Source organism: Podarcis cretensis, assembly GCF_951804945.1.
Source record: "Podarcis cretensis genome assembly, chromosome: 5".
Lineage (NCBI taxonomy): Eukaryota > Metazoa > Chordata > Lepidosauria > Squamata > Lacertidae > Podarcis > Podarcis cretensis.
The window spans coordinates 102625033-102641159 of record NC_137174.1 but is presented as its reverse complement, the minus strand read 5'-3'; the positions used below and the strand labels follow the sequence as shown (position 1 = coordinate 102641159).

Sequence of the window (16127 nt, the reverse complement as noted above, 5' to 3'; positions counted from 1 at the left end):
CTACATTGTACATGTATAGATGCAAAGGTAGTATAGCTCTCTCCTCTTCTTCTTCCTTGCCTTTCCACCGGATCAGGACAGGCCTTCAAAGTGAGGATTGTCCTCCATAAAGTAGGACACCTAGGAGTTGATCATCCACCCAAGTGTGCCATGAGCCACCATTAATGTTCTGAAGTTGAGGAGTTGGGGCTGATTCTGCCTCCAGAAATGCATTTGTCACTTCCTGTCCCTGGGACTCCGGTGGCTCTGATGTGCTCCTTGGAATGTCATGAATGGTTGTCACAACGGATGGCCATTAATTTTTCCAACACTTTTATCTGCCTGTTTCCATGTTGTTGCGAATTAAAATAAACTTCCATTAAGACATTAAAATGGGACGTTGCGTTGCTATTTTTGTCCTGCATTGAGTTTTGACCAAATATGCCGTATTTCCCTTGAAACATGCCTTCTAGATATTGGGTGTATTTACTTACAAAATAAAATTATCACCCAGCAATCCCATGGGAAGCATCTTCCCTTCCTCTCCAGTGGGCAGAGAAAGAGCCTCTGCCTTGAGAGGGAGATCTCATTTTCATAGAATCCTAGATTGTTGAGTTAGAAGGGATTCCAAGAGTCATCTAGTTTAACCCCCCTCAATGCAGGAATTTCAAGAAAAGCATCCATGCCAAATGACAACCCAACCACTGCTTAAAAACCTCCAAAGAAGGAGAGTCTACAGTGGAGTCAGCTCTTGCCACCAGAAAGTTCTTCCCACTGTTGAGTCGGATTCTCCTTTCTTGTAAACTGAAGCCATTGGTTTGAGTCCTATCCTCCGGAGGAAGAGAAAACAAGCTTGCTTCTGGACATGCAAAAAGATATTATATATAACGAGCTGCAAAAAAATGTTTTTAGAAATTATTTGTTAAAAGTTAAAAGAAAAGCTTTCTTTTAGGCGTAAGTGTATTAAAGGATCAGAAATATCTCTTATGTATGCAACTTTTGTTGTTGTTGTTTAGTCGTTTAGTCGTGTCCGACTCTTCGTGACCCCATGGACCAGAGAACGCCAGGCACTCCTGTCCTCCACTGCCCCCCGCAGCTTGGTCAGACTCATGCTGGTAACCTCGAAAACACTATCCAACCATCTCGTCCTCTGTCGCCCCCTTCTCCTTGTGCCCTCCATCTTTCCCAACATCAGGGTCTTCTCCAGGGAGTCTTCTCTTCTTATGAGGTGGCCAAAGTACTGGAGCCTCAGCTTCACAATCTGTCCTTCCAGTGAGCACTCAGGGCTGATTTCCTTCAGAATGGAGAGGTTTGATCTTCTTGCAGTCCATGGGACTCTCAAGAGTCTCCTCCAGCACCATAATTCAAAAGCATCAATTCTTCGGCGATCAACCTTCTTTATGGTCCAGCTCTCACTTCCATACATCACTACTGGGAAAACCATAGCTTTAACTATACGGACCTTTGTTGGCAAGGTGATGTCTCTACTTCTCAAGATGCTGTCTAGGCCTGTCATTGCCCTTCTCCCAAGAAGCAGGCGTCTTTTAATTTCGTGGCTGCTGTCACCATCTGCAGTGATCATGGAGCCCAAGAAAGTAAAATCTCTCACTGCCTCCATTTCTTCCCCTTCTATTTGCCAGGAGGTGATGGGACCAGTAGCCATGATCTTCGTTTTTTTGATGTTGAGCTTCAGACCATATTTTGCACTCTCCTCTTTCACCCTCAATAAAAGGTTCTTTAATTCCTCCTCACTTTCTGCCATCAAGGTTGTGTCATCTGCATATCTGAGGTTGTTGATATTTCTTCCGGCAATCTTAATTCCGGCTAGGGATTCATCCAGCCCAGCCTTTCGCATGATGAATTCTGCATATAAGTTAAATAAGCAGGGAGACAAAATGCAGCCTTGTCATACTCCTTTCCCAATTTTGAACCAGTCAGTTGTTCCATATCCAGTTCTAACTGTAGCTTCTTGTCCCACATAGAGATTTCTCAGGAGATAGATGAGGTGATCAGGCACTCCCATTTCTTTAAGAACTTGCCATAGTTTGCCATGGTCGACACAGTCAAAGGCTTTTGCATAGTCAATGAAGCAGAAGTAAATGTCTTTCTGGAACTCTCTAGCTTTCTCCATAATCCAGCGCATGTTTGCAATTTGGTCTCTGGTTCCTCTGCCTCTTCTAAATCCAGCTTGCACTTCTGGGAGTTCTCGGTCCACATACTGCTTGAGCCTTCCTTGTAGAATTTTAAGCATAACCTTGCTAGCGTGAGAAATTAGTGCAATTGTGCGATAGTTGGAGCATTCTTTGGCACTGCCCTTCTTTGGGATTGGGATGTAGACTGATCTTCTCCAATCTTCTGGCCACTGCTGAGTTTTCCAAACTTGCTGGCATATTGAGTGTAGCACCTTAACAGCATCATGCTCAGAATTGGAAAGGGGGCACAATACCAACAAAGGAAGAATGGAAAAATATTTGAAAGATGGAAAAATATTTCAAGAAGATTGAAAATGCTTTGTAGTTTATCTGCAAAATTACTGTAAGCATATTAAAAAGTTAACAGTAATAGAGTAAATTCAGCAGTAACAATTATTAGGCTATAAAACAGAAAGTGGAAATATTGGGAACAATTAGAATATGTAGTGGAAATGAAAATAAGGGGTGGAGGGAAGTCAAAACTAAATGTGTGTTTTGTATTTGGTTTATTGTTTTTATTGTTTAAATTATGAAAATGAAAAATGAAATTTAGAAAAAAGAAAAGAAGCTTGCTCCCTCTTCCCTGTGACAGCCCTTGAGATATTTGAAGATGGCTCTCATATCTCCTCTCAGTCTCCTCTTTTCCAGGCTAAACATGCCCAGCTCCTTCAACCATTCTTCATACGGCTTCATAAGACCCTTGATCATCCTGGTCGCCCTCCTCTGCACACGTTCCAGCTTATCAACACCCTTCTTAAATTGTGTGCCCAGAATTGGACACCGTATTCCAGGTGTGGTCTGACCAAGGCAGAAGAGAGGGGGACTCTGACTTCCCCTGATCTGGACACTTGACTTCTGTTGATGCAGCTCTGTGAAGCTTGTGGTCCACCAAGACCCCTGGATCCTTTTCACATGCACTACTGGTAAGCCTGGTGTCCCCCACTTCTTTTGAACCCCTGCCCTGCTTCCCTGATGTCTTCCATGACTCTTGTCCTGCTGATATTAGAACTCTGACATTAGAAGGACGGCAAAAGCGGGTGGGCCAAGGATAGGACCCCACACCTTTCCCCCAGCCTTGAAGTCCCTTCCCTTCCTTCCCAATGGGAGGAAAATGATTTAAGGAATAAAAACAGGGAAAGTGTGGAGGAAGGAGAAAGCCCCCCCCTCACCCGGGTGGGGAGAGCCTAAGCTGGTCATTGGATGAGGCAGATGAAAGGTCTTGGGGTTCCCCCACCCACTTGAGGATTGCATCCTGAACCTCCTTCCTGACCCAAAGCCATCCAATACGACATGTATCTTCACGGAAAGCAGAAAAGCACAGCTGCAAGGCAGAGAAGGACCGGAAGGCATCTGGGCTGGAGGCGGGGATGGAGACACCTGTCCAGCTAGCTGACTCCTGCCAGGTGATGATGGGATCAGGTGAGGATCCTGCCAGGTGATGGGATCAGGTGAGGATCCTGCCAGTCTGCAAAGAATGAAGGTTGGAGGAAGAGGACTCACCTGTCCCTCTTCCCACTCCTGTGGCCTCTTACTCAAGGACACCGCAGCGGATTATATGGATGCCATTCAACTCTTGGGGCTGGTTGCTGCTGCAATATATAAATATATAAAAACAAAGAATGTGCTCTGCTCAAAATGCTAATGACTCTGAGCTAATTGGCAGGTGACACATTGCCTTGACTGTGTCAGGTGCCTGTCCGGACCTTGCAAGAGGAAAGACCTGGGCTGGGCTGGCCGGCAGCCCCCCTCCCAGTCCTGGGAAGGGGTATGAAGCCACAGCGGGGGGGGGTGCCAACGTGAATAAAATATTGGGGTGGCCCAGGTAAGCCCCACCCCACATAATCAGTCACAAGATGTGGCATGCACACAGCATATGAAGGACCATGCCCACCAACTTTGTGGGCCCCAGCCCCTCAGATATTTTTTTGGGGGGGCTGAAGGGACCTTGGCTCCTAGGAGTTGGCTCCTATGGCTGGGTGGGATCTGCCTGGCCACTGTGGGGAAAGGATGCTGGTCCAAATGGGTCCACTTGGGTCAGATCCCGCAGCAGGAGCCCCCAGGCTCTCCTTGTGCTCTGGCTGAATTGTGCAAGGGGTGAAAATCCAGGTCAATGGAAGCAAGGAGATTCCTTTTGCTTTGGACTTGTGCTGCTCTCAGGAAGGCAACAGGAGTCACACCCACAACAGACGTTTAATGTGCATTGACAGCACTTCCCCAAAGAATCCTGGACCCATCTTTTACCCCCCACAGAGGGCAGCAATGCCCAGCACCCTTAACAAACTACGGAGCCCAGGATTCTTGGGGGGAGGTCATGTGCTTTAACTGTGTGGCGTGGATGTGATCTGGATTGTGTGTGTGTGTGTGTGTGTGTGTGTGTGAGAGAGAGAGAGAGAGAGAGAGAGAGAGAGAGAGAGAGATATCAGGGTGGATGGACTCCAAAGCTACAGGGAACCCTCTGTGCCCGCAATGCAGACTCTGCCCTTCAGAGGCTCAGGTTGCTGTTCTGAGGCAAGGCTGCCTTGGGGAGGTATTAATCCGCCCCCGGTTGGGAAGGGCTCCTTCACTCAACACATAGTTAGACTAGGGAAGTCACTCCCCCATGAGGCAGTGGTGGCCACCCAACGTGGACAGGAAGAGACTGCTCTCCATGGCTGCTGGCCAGCCTGGCTCTGCTCTGCCTCCACCGTCAGAGACAGCAGCACTTCTGAATCCCAGTTGCTGGAAGCTGCAGGAGGAGAGAGGGCTCTTGGGCTTGCAGGTTTCCCTTGGGGGCATCTGTTCATCCACTGTGCAAACAAGATGCTGGACTAGATGGGCCATTGGCCTGATCCAGGAAGCTCTTTTTAGGGCACTGACATTGCCAGGGGGTGCAGGGGGGCAGCTGCCCCCCAAATCACGTAAATAAATATACTTAACTAACTGACCAATAGCATTGCTGATAACTCGGTTCTTCCCTGCTAACAAAGCCTGCCTCCCCAAATAGATTCTGGCTACAGCCATGTCTTAGGGCAACTTGCTTCCTGTCTGGTTGGAGCAGGTAGAGCTCAGGGGCCGTTCCCAAGCCAGGGCAAGCAGAGAGTAAAACAGGCTGGCTCGTGGGCCATGCTCCAGTACAAAAATACAAAAACCCTTAAACTCTTATCCAGCAATACACTTATCCATTCTCTCTAGACCTACACTTACACATTCAACAGTCAAAATATATGACTTAACATAACCTCTCCACTGAGAATACTGAGCATTGGTACTGTATAAGGAGGTCTTGATTTTGATAAATACCATGGTCCAAGAAAGGGGTCCATGTTTCTTGGAAGGTGTCTCTATTTGTTATGCCTTTAATTGCCCTCCTCTCTCTGATGAGATGCTCAGACATTGCTGTATCCCAGATATATTTTATTTTCCTGTAAGTGCAGGGGTATTTCAGCCTGGTTCTTCCATTGCTGAGCTATTGCTAATCGAGCTGCGGTCAGTAAGAAGCCTATTAGTTCACTGTGGCACAGAGTGGAGCCTAAGTCTATGTCCAAGGTTAGGAGGACTAAGGCAGGATTTGGAGAAAGGGGTTGGTCTGTAATTGTGGGTATAATGGAGAATACTCTATTCCAAAAGCTTTAAACGTAAGGGCATTCCCACCAAACATGAATAAATGAACCAAACTTTCCACAGCCCTTCTAACATAGAGGAGAAAGGGGGTGTGTGTTAATTTTTGCCAGCCTGTCTGGCATCCAGTGCCATTGGCCTTGAATGAGGCCTCCTGTGAGTGAACAGAGATGGTTTTGAATGGGGAGTGGTCCAGATACCCTCCCATTTGTGATCTTCAGTTGGATGGCCCAAATCTGATTCCCATACAATTCAAAGCCCTCTAGCGTCCCCCGCTTCCTGATCTAACAGATTGCTGTATATTTGGGAAGCGTCACCCTTCAGGGCATAGGCTGGCCTTCTGCATAAGGATTCAAAGAAGGGAAGTGTGTCTAGATCCTCTCCCTCGCACTCCAAACGCTGTGCAAAAGAATGAGCCTGAGCAACCTGAAACAAGTCGCGTGAGTGCCTTTTAATTTACCTTGCAGTTCCCCTTGCGAAATTGCTTTCCCTCTGGGAAGCAGGTCACAGATTGTGTAAATGCAGAGGAAGCTGGATGATCCAGGAACGGGACCAGCAGTGAAGGCTTTTGCTCCCTGTTCTCCACACCATCAGAACTGATCTAGTAAACGCATTGTCGGTCTTCCTTACCTCCTTCAAGGACCAAGGGAAGAAATGGTGGCCGCTCATTGAAGGTGTGGGAGGGACAATCTTGACTTGGACCCCAGGGTTCCTCCCTTGGGCAATGGGGTCAAGGATTTGGTTTGAAAAGCAGCATAGAATAACATTAAGTTAAGATGCATTCCCATCCCTCCTTTTGTTCTATGTCGGTAGAGAGTTTTGTTGCTTCTCCTAGTTTTTTTGCTTTCTGACAGAAATGCATTGAATCTTTAGCTGAAAAGGGGGGATGGGAATAAGCAAACTTTTTAAAAATACAAGGACTTAGATTGGGGTCCATTTTCTGAAGCAACTACTGCCTGGTACTGAGAAGACCGCTGCTGCTGGTGGGGGGGAGGAGCGGCAAGGAAGGGCACTGATGCCAAAGAGCCTGCCCTCTGGATGGCACCAGTTGCCGCCCTCCTTCCAGCAACAAAGGGATGAGTGAAAGGGGAGGAAGGTGTGGCTTGCCAGGGCAGGATCCTCAGCCCCAGAGAGGCTCATAAAAGGAGCTGCCCTTGCAGGGATCCTTTCCAGAGAGGCTGGAGAGCATCGGCTGCTGGTCTGCAGGAGGAGAGCTTTCAGCAGGCAGGAGACACCACCTGAGCTCAGGTAGGCCAAGACCACGTCTCTTCGGGGTCTTCTTCGAAGGCTTGTGGAAGGCAGGCAGGCTCTCCATTCTGAGGGGGCTTCCTTCTCATAGGCAAGGGGCAGGAGCCTGGAGGGGCTTGGAGTTGGGCTGCTTTTTCATGCAAGCGTTGGCTCAAAGGGCTCAAAATCAAGCGTTGGCCCTCCAGAATTACCAACAGGGATAAATGCTTGACTAGCAGCTGACCATGCACCCCATCTATGGCCAAAGTTTGCTTGTTTATTACTATAATCTTTAGAATTTTTGTAAAATTATGGACAGAAGTTCAACATCGCTCGCCTGAGGATTTGGTTACAATAAGAGGCTAAGCCTAAGTTTTTTGACAAAAAAGAAAGAGAAAACAAAAACCCAAAAGTACAAATGTAAGGAGCCACGTTATGGAGTGGTTACAATACCATCAGTTACTTGAAATGTTTAGATTAGATAGCAAAAATTGTTTTTCCAACTAAAGCTCACAATTCGAAAAAGAACTCCTACAAAACAAAGAGAAACTTTAGTCAAAAATGTATAATTTGTTATTAGACAGGGAACAAAAGACGAGTTTGTTAAAGCCTCACTGACACACCGGGCAATAGATATAGGACACAATATAGATTTTAACCTCTGGGTTAAAAACTCTGTTATTCTTTGAAGGAGAACTACTTGAAAATGATTCACAGATGGTATTTAACTCCAAGCAGGCTTGCTAAGATGTACAAGACAGAATCAGATTAGTGCTGGAAGGGTAAAGAGGTGGAGGAAATGTTTTTTCATATGTGGTAGACTTGTAAAAGGGTAAAAGAGTATTGGGAAATGATGCATAATGAATTGAAAAGAATGTTAAAAAAAACCCAGAATTCTTTCTGCTGGGGATAATTCAGACTGAAATTCCTAGGTGTCAAAAAAAGGTTATTTAGGGATGCTACTACTGCGGCCCGTGTTTTGTTAGTCCCGAAATGGAAAACAAGTGAGGTCCCAACCAAAGAAGAAAGGCAACTTAAGTGGACAGAATATGCACAATTCCCAGGCTTAACATATAGAATAAGAGAACAGGAAGAACATACATTTAAAGAAGACTGGAAAATGTTTATTGAACACATGGGAAATAATTGTATACAGCTGAAAATGCTGGCAGCAGTGTAAACAAGTTTTGATGGGTGCAATAATGGAATACTGAATGGCATAGTTTTTGTAAAATATTCAGGGATTTAAGATATGTAAAATGAACCTTGGAAAGAGAAGAAGGGAAGTCATTGATATCTAAATGATATTTTAAATTGCAAAACAGAAGATTTAATAGAAAATCTTATATGACAAGTACATCTCTAATAGACTGAAGACATAATAAAATGGTCACAACTTTACTTCTTTCATAAAATTTATACAATGCTTGACTATAAAAAGACAAACCTCTAAGTGGTTTACAAAAAGGACAAAACAATAACAGTAGCAGTAAGAAAAATTAACAACAATAATTTCAGACTCCCCCCAAGTTAAAATAGAATAGGCAAAAACAGATTCCATCTTGCCTCAACGTTCTAAGGTTGCCTCCCCTCCCCTCAGTTCTGCCAACCCATCTTCTGCCTGAAGGGACTCGCAAGAGAGCTACTGTCTTCAGGGGAGCCATCTCTGAACCCCCTTCCAGCCGCCATCCAGCAGAGACTCCCCAGAGGCAGAGGAGGCAGCTGGGCATGGCCTGCCATGGGGGGGGGGCGCCCACCCATGCCTCTGCCCCGGAACTGGCATGGTCTTCAGATGGGCTGGCTGCTCCTGGGGAGGTAATGAGAGCCCAGAGCAGCTGCAGACCCATTTCCTCTGCCTGGAAGCCACAAGAGGCTGCAAGTCTGTCCAACAAGGAGCACTTTGGGAAGGGATCCCCAAAGGCCATCTAGTCCAATGCCTGCAGTGCAGGAATCACAACGCTTTTCTCCCCCTCCCTTAATGTGGATGGGTGGGAGATAAACTTTCTTAAATGAAGTAAAAAGTACATCTTTGGTGTAAGATTCTTTTCCAAAAAGTGATTCTACCTGCCCTATTGGAGATGTTATTTCTGAGCGTGAGGGATGCCTTTCCTTGCATGGCGCTGCTGGTCTCTCTCCACCCAGCGATATTGGCAGCTGCCCTGGGGGGTCTCACTGGGTCTACTGGCTGGAGTTGTGAGCCAATCCATTGCCTTCTGGGCTTCTTGCCCCCCCCCCCGCCTTCTCTTCCCGACAGGCACCTGGGGATGAAGTTTCACCCATGGCCCTTTTGGCCAATTTCTGAGCCTTGCTCAATGATTGCCAGCCAGACTCATAGAATTGCAGAGTTGGAGGGGACCCCAGGGCCATCTAACCCCTCCCTGACCCTTGTGCTGTTTTTCCCTGCCAGGAAGGGAGCCTATTTCTGCTCCCGCCCATCGCCATGGCAGTCCACTGGGTGCTGCTCCCCTTCATCCTGGGACTCCTCAGCGGGACCCAGGGGCAAACTTTCCACATGGGGAGCTGCCCAGATCCTCCAGTCCAGGAGGGCTTTGACGTCAACAAGGTAGGAGCAAACCCGCCCTGACTCTGCCTTATTGCAGCCAAACTCAGCAGTCGGCTGGACCACCAGGTGGCGGGGGCAGCGAGGGGGGCGGGTTGAAGGTGGGGAGGGCATTGCCAAGGCTGGGCAGGGAAAGACAGGGCAGAATGAGATTTCTTCAAGACTACTCTGCGAGGAAGCCTGTTCCAGAGCGGTGCTTCAATCGCAGCCCCGCAGAAGAGGATGGGAAGAATATGAGTGACTCTCTTGTGTGTTCCCTCCCCTCTCTCAGTATCAGGGGATATGGTACGAGATCGAGAAGCTGCCATCCAGTTTTGAGAAAGGGAAATGTATCCAGGCACACTATGAGCTCAAGGAAAACGGGAAAGTGAGAGTGGTGAACAAAGAACTCCTGTAAGTATCTTTCTCCTCCTGCCTGGCAGGAGTTGGGGGTGAAACGTGGGTTCTTCTTCATGGTTTGGGGAGGGGGTGGCTGGGCAAGAGCTGTGGGGCTCCTGCTGGGCTCCTGGGTGCCCCTCCTGCCCCAACACCTCCCTCTGGCTGCCCCGGCTGAGGGGTTTGCAGGCTTGCCTTTATCTAGGTGTTTTGGTGCCCCCTCCCAGGGCCAAAGACCCCCCTGCAAAGACAGCTCACAAAGGGAGGCACAGAAGGTTTAAAACCTGCAAGATCAGGCCACCCAACAGCGGCAGTTTCAAATTATACATTTAGTTAAAACGAGAACAGGAATAGCTGCATCTCAAAGGCCTATTTTAAAAACACAGAGAGGGAACCAGGCGCACAAAACGCAGGAAGGAATTGCACAGGGAAGGAGCCACCACTGAAAAGGCCCCGCCTGCCTCCCACCAAGCAGGCAGATCTGAAGGGGAGGCCTGTGAATGCCACCGGGGCACACGGGGACTGCAGTCCACTTTCTCCAGACACAGTTGCAGATGTGTCCATGCTGTTCCATGTTTTGGAAACTGTTTCTTGTCCTCCTTGAGCTGCTCTTTCACCTGCTGCACGTCTTGCTCTCCCTCCAGCTCTGACGGCTCCATCAACCAGATTGAGGGGGAAGCCTTCCAAAGAGACCACCATGAACCGGCGAAGCTGCAGGTCAAGTTTAGCTCATGTAAGTAAGTGGGAGGCTCCTCTTCTTCCTCTGGAATAGCTGGTCCACCCTAGTCAGGGAGGATGGAGCTTGCAAGGCCAACCGTGGAGGCAGAATGGAATCTGCCCCATTTCGGGGGTTTCTGCTGGCTACATTGTGGTTAGTAGTCATTGGCAATCCTCTTACTGCCCACTTCTCTTGGTGGACCATCCAAGTTGGTGGCCATCCCTGCCTCCTGCAGCAGTGAGTTCCATAGTTTAACCATGCACTGTGTGAAGAAATAGCTTCTTTTACCCGTTCTGGATCTTCCAACACACAGCTTCACTGCATTGACTTTCTCCACAATATTCCAAATTTGCCCCAAAGTTGTAACCATTCCTCACCAGGGGAGTTGTTTCAGCCCCTTGACAATTGCAGTGGCCCCTTCAGCTCTGCAGCGCCCTTTGTGTTGCAGTGCAGAGTGTCTTCCAGCTGTGAGCATGCCATAGATTTGGACAAAGGCCTCACACTTATTGGCCATTTTCAACCCTTTATCAATGATCTGCTTCTTTGGCACAATGTGGCTTCTTTCTACCTGCCCTCTACCTGGCAAGGAAGCAGATGGAGGCCTCATTCATTAGAAACACACAAAGAGCCATTTCCTTGATTGCCGGCTGCGAGTTTTGCCACTTCATTCCCTGCTGCAAGGATACATCTATTTTAAAGGCTGCCTTTTGCATCGTGATACAATTCGGTGAAGTCTCTGCCCTCTGAGTCACCGGTGAATAGGCTCCTTATTCCTTTTGCATCGTGGGCTTCGTTCTTGCCCGGACAAAAGGGAGGCCTTGTTGGGAAATGAAGGGGTGCTGCCAGGCCTCTCCTGTCCCTCCGTTTTCCTGCCGGCCAAGCCAGCCCCGGCTCTTCCAGCGGCTCTTTTGCTGATGGCAATTCCTGCTCCTTTCCCCTCCAGTCATGCCGGCAGCCCCCTACTGGGTCCTCTCCACAGACTACGAGAACTACACGCTGATCTACTCCTGCACGAATTTCCTCTGGCTCTTCCATGTGGATTACGCCTGGATCATGTCCAGAACCCGCCAGCTGCCCCCGGAGACTGTGGAGCACCTCAAGAGCACCCTGCATTCCTACAAGATTGACACGGCTCGCATGATGCCCACCGACCAGGAGAACTGCCCTTCGGACATGTAGGCTGCAGAGGCGCCAACCAGCCCTGGACTCTGCCTGCTCCTCCTCGCTAGCTACTGCTTTGTCTCGACCAGCACAGCCTTTGGGCTTGTGTAGTCTGCCAGCCCTCAGGCCACCGGGACGGGTGGGAAGGCCCTGCGCCTGCTGCCTTGTACCACCCACCTGTCCTGGGGAGGACCTTGTTGTAGTGTCCTGCTGCCCCCTTCCGCACTGCTGTTTCCGGGTTAAAATCTGTCTCAAGAGTAAAGCGAAGATCTCTGAGGAGGCTGCCATCTGACTGAGGCTGCCAGTTGCTTCCTGGAGGGTTGGGAACCTGGGACCACATTCCAAATTCTCTTGTGAGGAAACTTCAGTTTTTCTGCTTAGAATAAACTTGCCTAATCAAGCAACTTGCATCTATACAGCTCCTGATTTTCCTTCATTTATTGTGTCTTGCTATGGTGCTGAAATTGCGGGGGGGGGGGGGGCTTGGAGTGAGACCCCCTCACTCCTTTGGAACTTGCACCTCAGAATTTCCAGAACCCCAAATGGTGTGTTTGTTTCTGACCTCATTGCAGCCTCTTTGCCGGGGCTGTCAGAGGCTGAGCCAAAGGTGGGTGGTCGAGATGGGTGCTGAGGGTTGTTGTCAGTCCTGCTGAAAAGCTGTGTCTAGACCTCCTCACTGCCGTTTAGAGGCAAACCATCTGGGCCTCTGCTGAGATGTGCATTATCTGGCAGCCTGCCTGGTAAACTGACAGGCTGGGGGACCAAGAGGAGTAAATGTCGCAGAGACGGGGGCCCACTGAGTCTGCCAATTGCAGCCAGCTTCCCAAGTGGCCCTTCCACCAGCCGCTCCAACTTTGCAAACATAGTCCCTGGTGCTGTGTTTTCTTGGCCAGGGGCTCTCTGGAGCTCCAGTGATAAACATAAGGCATACAAAATATGTAAAAACACCTCAACAATTGAAGCCTTACCTATTTGCAATTTATTTGCAGCTTAGGAGGGACCAGTTATGGTTGAGGTAGTTACAGGTGAGAAATAACGGCTGCCCTGAGGCCATCCAGTGGGGATCAGGCCTGAGTGGAGATGCATCCCCCACCCCCGTCATAAGCCTCAGTCACATGTCAGAGTTCATGGCTAACGGCTGAATGTGAAGCCAGTGCAAGCAGCAAACCACAAGCCTCTGCTTGGCGTGGGGGACACCCAGGAGACTGTGGTTTGCTTCACTCCAGACAAACCACCGTCTGAAACCTGAATCTCTGGACCTAGCTTGCTTGAGAGCAGCCAACTGGGGACCCCTCTACCTCCCTCATTAATTGTGCATTCCTAGCGATTGGTGCTCACCATGGTTTCAGGGAAGTAATACATGATCCTGCTCTCAATGCTCTTTACGCCTGCAAGAGTTTCTGGGCAGAGACGCTGCTTTGTTTCCTCCCAGCGCCCGCCCCGGAGTGTCCTGCTCAGTTCCTGTAACTTTTCATACTACAACTAAACAACTAAACTAAACTACTGTGCCACACAAACCTGCCTGTAGTTCCAGCACTCATGTCTGCCACACCAGTAATGGCTGCCTGTGCGGAAGCTGAGCTGAGCTTGAGGAAGAAGAGCTCATGGAACATTCACTGCCCCAAGAGTTTGTAAGTGGGACACTGGCCGCTTCCTCACCGGCCCAGCTTCTCTAGGCAGCTGCTGGGTCTTTGAGCAAGCAAGCTGATCCGCTGAGTGGACCTGGAGCGCCACCCAGTGGCTTGCCAGGAGCCAAGCACCTGGTGCTCCAGAGCCCTTCAAGAGAGTCGGAGCAGGGTCCGCAGGGCTGTGTGGAATCAGGCCTCCTGCCTCTGGCCTCCTCTGGGTTGCTTATTCTCTAAATAATAGCCAGCTGAGCTCTGACACCACTCAGGGCCAAAGCCCTTCCATGCTGGCTCACATAGAAAGTCAAAATGCAAAATACTAATAAAATTAACTTATTAAGACTATAAAAATAAAGCAGGAAGCTGTAAACATTCTGGCACATCTCCCCATGAGCTTTTTCTCATCTGCATATATTTGCCTTAGCTAACTTATGCCACAAGCAGCAAATGAGGGCCCAAAACTAAGGAGAACAGCAATATTTTAGAAACCTGATGGTTCGATTTCCATATGGCCATACATATTTTTGAAGCAGGGAGCAAATGGCTTTTAGGAGAAGCACATGTGTGCCATAGCAGGAATAGTCGGAGGAGAGAGGGGGAGGGATTCCTTCCTGTGTGAGAGAGAAATCCTTCCTAAATGAAATGCAGTTGCCACCTGCCATTTTTCTAAGGACCAGCATTCCAAGCAATGCATATGCACAGAGAGAGAGAGAGAGAGAGAGAGAGAGAGATATCTGCTACCTGGGGTACTTTTGCAGCTGATGGGAAATGGCTGGATGGATTGAACAGACAGAACACAGCTTTCAGTCCCTGGAAATTCAAATGCAGCCCCAAAGGCACAAATTCCTGGTTTGCCCAGGAGAAAACGGGCAGCGCAGCAACCCTGCGGCTGGCCAAACCTGTCTCTTCTTGCTGGAGGACTGAGAAGTCCCTGCAAAAAGCTGCTCTCCCTCTACCAACCTAGATGGCACCCTCTGGAACCTGACGCTGTGACTTCTGGGTCCTACTCCAGATCCAGCCCTGAGCTCCCCCCAAACTCCCAGCTGCTCAAAGACAACCTTGGCTCAGATCTGGCCACCAGTTATGAAAGAATCCCGTTTTCCACAGACCACCAACAGCCATCTTGGTCCCTCTAAATATTTTGACCTTTCCGCAGCTGGTGTTCAGATGGATAACTACAGTGACATGCGCTTAGCTCAGCATCATGCAGGGACAAATGCCATGGCTTCCTCCTGGAGCCAGCGAGACTCACACTAACCTGCCTTTATCCCCCTTGGGTCTTCCTCAGTTGGGGGTGGGGGCGGCAGTCTGGTGCCACCCCTGGGGATTCTGTGTTAGCCCTCCTGGCTGCGTGTCTGCCATCCCACAGCACTGTACCTTTCCCAATCCAACAGGAACACCTCACCCTCACTCAACCGCAACACCTGCCTTGGGGAACCTGCTCCCACACACCCTGACTCTCTCCCAGGTGACTGAAGTGAAGCCACTGCCTGCTTGCCCACTCACCCTGATGCTGTGTGACGGATGCACACAGGGCTGGCCCATCCATGAGGTAGACTGAGGCAGCCACCTCAGGTGGCAGAATCTATGGGGTGCCTCCATGGATGCCCTCTACCACCATCCTTGCGACTGGAAGGGCGGCTGGTTGGGGTGGCTTCCGGACTCGGGTGAGGCCTCTGCACAATCTTGTGGGGCTCTCCTGAGATATCGCCAGAACACACAGCTGTGCACGCCGGCAAGAGAGGCTTTGGTGGGGCCTCAGGTGGTGAAACAGGATGCGTGTGACCTTTTTCCCCCCTTCTATTTATTAAATTTCTATACCACTGGTTCACGGCATAAAAATACAAGCAGGGGCAGGGGAGCTGGCAACCCGGGAGCCTGGGCATGTGGAACTCATCCGAACCGCTCAAGGGGAAGAGGCCTGTCTGGGCAATTTTGTGCTCGGGCCGAGAGAGACTGGCAGTCCCCCCCCCCCCCGAGCTCCCAAATGATCTGACAAGCCAGCAGCGGCCGAGGCTCAACCCGGCCATTATCTCAATCACTCCAGCAAGCCGCTCGATTGGTTTGGGCAGGGCTGACAGCTGGCAAGATGATGCGGTTGTCACTCCTTGCAAGGGAACAGGCAGAGACAGGGCGTCCTGATTAGCAGCCAAGCAGGGCGGGATGTTCTCCTGCCTGGAGCCGCTCTGCATGGACGAGCTGCGTCCCCTGAAGGGAGATGGCCCACTTGCTAAAGCTGTTCTGACAGCAGAGCGGCAAGCCCTAATCCCCCGGCACCCCCGCCCCGTCTGCTTGTTAGCCCAGCGCCTGACAGCCAGCAGCCAAGCCCGGTGACGGAGCCGGGATGGGCCCAGGCTGCCGGCTGCCTGCCCGGGAGCGGGAGAGGGCTCCGCACCCGGGGGCAGAGCTGGCCAGACCCCTCAAGGCAGGAGAGAAGGGCCCCGGAGGAATGGGTCCCTCCCCAGCCACGCCAGTCCCAGCGGTGGTGCAGTGGGGAGAGGGGGTCGGAGTGCCCGCTTAGCCACGGGGGTGTTGTGAGGACAGAATTCAGGAAGAGCCTTCGGAGTGGATGCCCTCGGGGGTCCCTTCCAGCCCTTCTATGAAGGGGAAGGCGGCACACCCGCCCTCTGCTGAGGGGCCTCCGGGCGAGGCCGGGCCGGAACCAGGCCGGCCAGCGGACGCGGCCAGCGGGG

At 50.2% G+C, this 16127-nt stretch overlaps 1 protein-coding gene across 1 annotated transcript; it reads left to right on the top strand.

Moving 5' to 3' along the window:
* Window positions 1-6859: 6859 nt before the first annotated feature.
* Window positions 6860-12223, top strand: APOD (apolipoprotein D). The gene is made up of 5 exons (XM_079976564.1): window positions 6860-7016; window positions 9403-9558; window positions 9827-9948; window positions 10575-10663; window positions 11592-12223. Exons 2-5 carry the CDS (start codon window positions 9436-9438, stop codon window positions 11825-11827), a joined length of 570 nt encoding a protein of 189 aa, XP_079832690.1. The 5' UTR covers window positions 6860-7016; window positions 9403-9435; the 3' UTR covers window positions 11828-12223.
* The last annotated feature ends 3904 nt before the right edge of the window (window positions 12224-16127 follow it).